Source organism: Egretta garzetta, unplaced genomic scaffold (assembly GCF_000687185.1).
Source record: "Egretta garzetta isolate BGI_Z169 unplaced genomic scaffold, ASM68718v1 scaffold112, whole genome shotgun sequence".
Taxonomy (NCBI): Eukaryota; Metazoa; Chordata; class Aves; order Pelecaniformes; family Ardeidae; genus Egretta; species Egretta garzetta.
In genome coordinates, this window is record NW_009258884.1 from 2,057,480 (window position 1) to 2,061,631 (window position 4,152).

The window sequence follows — 4,152 nt, forward strand, 5'->3', positions numbered from 1 at the left end:
CGGGCCGCGCTTTGGGGCTGCCCCGCTCCGAGCCCCCTGCGGAACCGCCCCTGAGCTGCCCGGCGTCACGTTTGCAGGATTTGAGGCAAATTCCGGCACTCGGGGGCTCTGGGTGGAGACTGATGCCGCAGCGCCGGTTGTGGCCGGACTGAAGATACCGGGGATGGGGGGGGGCAAGGGGAGTTCGGCATGAAGTTCTCGGTGGCTGGCAAACGTCAGGCTGAAGGTGGTGTCACAGCCGTTTTCTCTGATTAACTTCTCCGCAGAAAAGTGGTGACTATCGCCAAGTCGAAGAAGTTTCGGGATCATCACGGGAAGGTCCTGCTGGAGGGCCAGAGGCTGATCAAGGATGCCCTGGAGGCAGGAGCTGCGCTGCAGACTCTCTTCTTCAGCACTGTGGGGCACCTGAAGGAGCTGCCCGAGGCAGAGCTAAAGCGAGCCAGCTTAGTTAAGGTGAAATTTGAAGACATTAAGAACTGGTCTGACCTCGTAACTCCTCAGGGGCTTATAGGTAAGTTGCCTTAGAAACGGTCACAACACTGCTCAAAGGGAAACTTCACTCTTAGTAAGTGAATAATGACTCTTCATAACCTTACCCTGGACGCTCTGGCGGGGTGTCAAGAGTGGCATAATTTGAGAGAATTCCCTTTTATTTGGCTTGCTGTGGTAACTCTGAAAGTGGGTCCCAGAGTACCCTGAAGGTGATAATGCTCATTTTTAATAGCACCTCGCTCCAGCTCCGCTGGGAAATAGTTCTTCTTGTCAAGTGACAAACTCTTCTCAAACTTCTCTTAAGCAGTGCTTTTCCTAACGCTTTCTCCGGCACCTCTTGAGTGAAATTTGGGCCAACTAAATGAGAGACAGCCCTCTCCTTGGGGCACATTAGTCAGAAGCCTTCAGCACTTTTGTCTCCTCAGGGATCTTTTCCAAGCCTGACCATGCCAAGATGTCTTACCCTGCCGCTCAGCTCACCAGCTCCTTGCCACTACTCCTCATCTGCGACAATATCCGAGATCCAGGAAACCTGGGGACTATTCTGAGATCTGCAGCAGGGGCTGGCTGTGAGAAAGTGCTGCTCACCAAAGGTAAGAGCCTTTCCCTGGGGAAAAAAGTTTACTTTGAGTAATTTGGGACTAAGGCGGGGAATAAGAGGTGCTTGAAGATGTTGTTCCCAAGAGTTTGTAAGCAGTGCCCGGCCCAGACATGATTCGCTGCAGGAAGAAGCGGCTGGGGGAGGGAGCCGCTGCAAGCGTCACCATTTTTCTCCCTCCCATCTCAGGCTGTGTGGATCCCTGGGAGCCAAAGGTGCTCCGTGCAGGCATGGGAGCTCACTTCCGTCTGCCCATCATCGCCAACCTGGACTGGGAATCTGTTCCCAGCAACCTTCCTGCTGGCATCCAGGTCTGCGTGGCTGACAACAAAGACCCCAGCGCTCAGGCTGAGACTGTGTCCGTGCCGAGAGGAGCTGGCACATCTCAGGCTGTGTGGATCCCTGGGAGCCAAAGGTGCTCCGTGCAGGCATGGGAGCTCACTTCCGTCTGCCCATCATCGCCAACCTGGACTGGGAATCTGTTCCCAGCAACCTTCCTGCTGGCATCCAGGTCTGCGTGGCTGACAACAAAGACCCCAGCGCTCAGGCTGAGACTGTGTCCGTGCCGAGAGGAGCTGGCAGGGCTGGCTCTGCTCCTGGCAGCCCAAAGGCTCCTGTGAAATCCAAACCCAAGGCTGCTCCTGAGGATGAGGAGGGAGCAGCGGGTGTCTGCATCCCAGACCTGGCCACGCAGTATTACTATGAGAACTGGACACAGACTCCAGTGGCAGGGGGGATCGGCGGAGAGACCCATGGTCTGAGTCCAGCCGCATTTCACCTCGCAGCCAGCACGGGGGGGAGGAGACTGGTCATTCCCGTGGTGCCAGGTGTGGACAGCTTGAACTCCGCTATCGCTGCTGGCATTGTGCTCTTTGAGGGGAAGAGACAGTTGCTGCGGAGGCACAAGCAGGCAGACGAAAGGCAGAAGGTCCCTGTAGTGGGCTGAACCACTGAGGTTTGGGCGCTGAAGTTTTGGGTGCATCTCTTTTCCCTTTGGCACACTGTAGAGCTAATAAAATTGCAGCTCAGGCTGTTTGGTTTGCAGTAAATGGGTATTAACCAGCTCTGGCAGTGTTGGAGCTGTGTCTGGACGAGTGCATGGCTCCCAGGCACTCTGGCCGCAAGGTGATGCTAGTGAGAAGGGAAGGGCCAGCGGGTGGGGGCCCTTGCCTTGCAGGCAGCCAGCTCTCTCTGCTGCCTGGCTTTTCCGCTCCCTCCTGTTGGCAGCCCTGGGCAGGGCCCCTCCAGGCCCACCCGTCTGACCTGGGGAGGGCTGGAATCTCTCCCTGAGGGGTCAGGGTGCGGCAGCGTTTGTGCTGGCCCAGCCAGGATGCTGCTGACGTGTGTCCTTCCTCTCACAGCCTGGGCTGTGTGGCTTGGCTGCCGCTAGTGGGTTTGGGGTCAGAAAGGCCAAATAGCGGCTACCTGAATAGGTCCTGCCTGTGCTTACCCAAAGCCCGTGCTCTAGCGAGCGATGAGAGCAGCACACCGACCCTGCCATGGGTGCCTGTCGCATGCCAGGCTGGTGCAGGGGCTGGCTGTGGTGTGGGGTGTCTGAGCTTTGGCACTCGTGACCCGTGCCGCTGCCCAGAGGTGGTGGTGTCTGTCCCCACGCAGCCGCCTGGGTCTGCTCGCTCTGGCAGCTGGGCCTCGGCGCAGATAAATTATTGATGAGGGAGGGGAAGGGTGGAAAAGGAGCTGTGGGCATTGCCGCTCGCTGTGGCCGTCCCTTGGAGGGGAACGGGCGCTGGGCTCCAGGGAAGGAGAGCCTGTCCACCCCTCCCCAAGGGTAACAAGCCGGCTCGCAACACCCCACCTCCACTGATCCAGGCTGTTCCACACAGCCCATGTCACACTGGAGGCTCCTGCCCAGGCTGCACAATGCTCTCCGCATTGCTGGCAGCTGCGTGTGGATGGATGGCTCCTGCGACAGCGCTGGCTGCCACCTGGCTTGCTGCGCATTTAAAAATGCCTCCTCTGCTCCGGCTGCGAGTCACACAACCAGCTACTTACCACCAGCCCACTCCACAGGCTCTAGTTTCCCATTACCATGTTGAAATCGTTTATATTGTCTGCTCGAGAAATACCCGGAAACAGAGATTTGGCCTCTTCCACACCCCAGCCCTTGCATCCGAGCAGGGTGCAGCGCTGCCCAGGCTGGGTGTGCAGCATGCTGTCAGGCAGCAGCATTACCTGGAGCATGAAACTGCTCCAGCCAAGCAATTCCATCTCCGGAGCCCAGTTCCAGCCCCAGTCTCATCAAATCGACTCCAAACAACTCAATTCTCAGGCAGAAAATTGCTGGTTTTCTCCAGTTCCTACCGAGCAGCTACCAAGGTGGCTGTGGCAGTGCTGAGCTCACTGCCTTGCTAAGGAGCCTGAACCACAGCGTCTGGAGGGGAATACAGATTCTCCTTCTCTAAAAAAAAAAAAAATCAGCCACTGCTGCATGATCAAATGCTACAGATACCCCATGGTCTTTCAAACCACAAACCCACTGCGATTGCACCCGCTGAGCACAGGCAGCTGGAGGCAACGCGGCTGCTCAGCCGCTTCCACCCAGCTTGAGCCCAGCCAGGCACAGCTCACTGCACGCGCCCTTAACCCTACGGTAGATAACTCACTGAAAAGGCTATTTCCTCAAAAATCTCCACTAAAGGGGATACAAGTTAATTTAGTATAGGGGTAGCTCACAGCCCAACGCCCAGGGAGACGCAGCAAGCTGCAGCTCCCAAGGCTGCTGTGCTGCTGCCCTCAAGTTCATACCAAGAGCCTCCGAAATGTGCAAAACACAGGGTGGATTTATACAGTTCCTGCCTTGCTGAGCTGGCGGCTTTTCCCAGCTCCTGCCCGGGTGGGTTGCTGCAGCAGCGATAAAAGGGGCGAGGCCAAAATCCTGCCATGGCTGACTAACGAGCTGAAAGGGAAAAGCGGTGGCTTGCACAACACCCGCTATTCAGCGCACACCTCCGGGACGCCACCCTCCCGGGGACGCTGGCGGAAACCATCGCAGCCACTGCTGTGTCCAGCAAGAGCCGGGGGGGACCATCGGCTGGGGGGGG

The 4,152-nt window shown here is 57.5% G+C and overlaps 1 protein-coding gene across 1 annotated transcript; it reads left to right on the forward strand.

Annotated features, from left to right (window-relative positions):
- The first annotated feature begins 189 nt into the window (after positions 1-189).
- Positions 190-2,129, forward strand: MRM3 (mitochondrial rRNA methyltransferase 3). Its single transcript, XM_035889608.1, has 5 exons — positions 190-194; positions 267-511; positions 918-1,085; positions 1,280-1,462; positions 1,663-2,129. Exons 1-5 carry the CDS (start codon positions 190-192, stop codon positions 2,034-2,036), a joined length of 975 nt encoding a protein of 324 aa, XP_035745501.1. The 3' UTR covers positions 2,037-2,129.
- Positions 2,130-4,152: the final 2,023 nt, after the last annotated feature.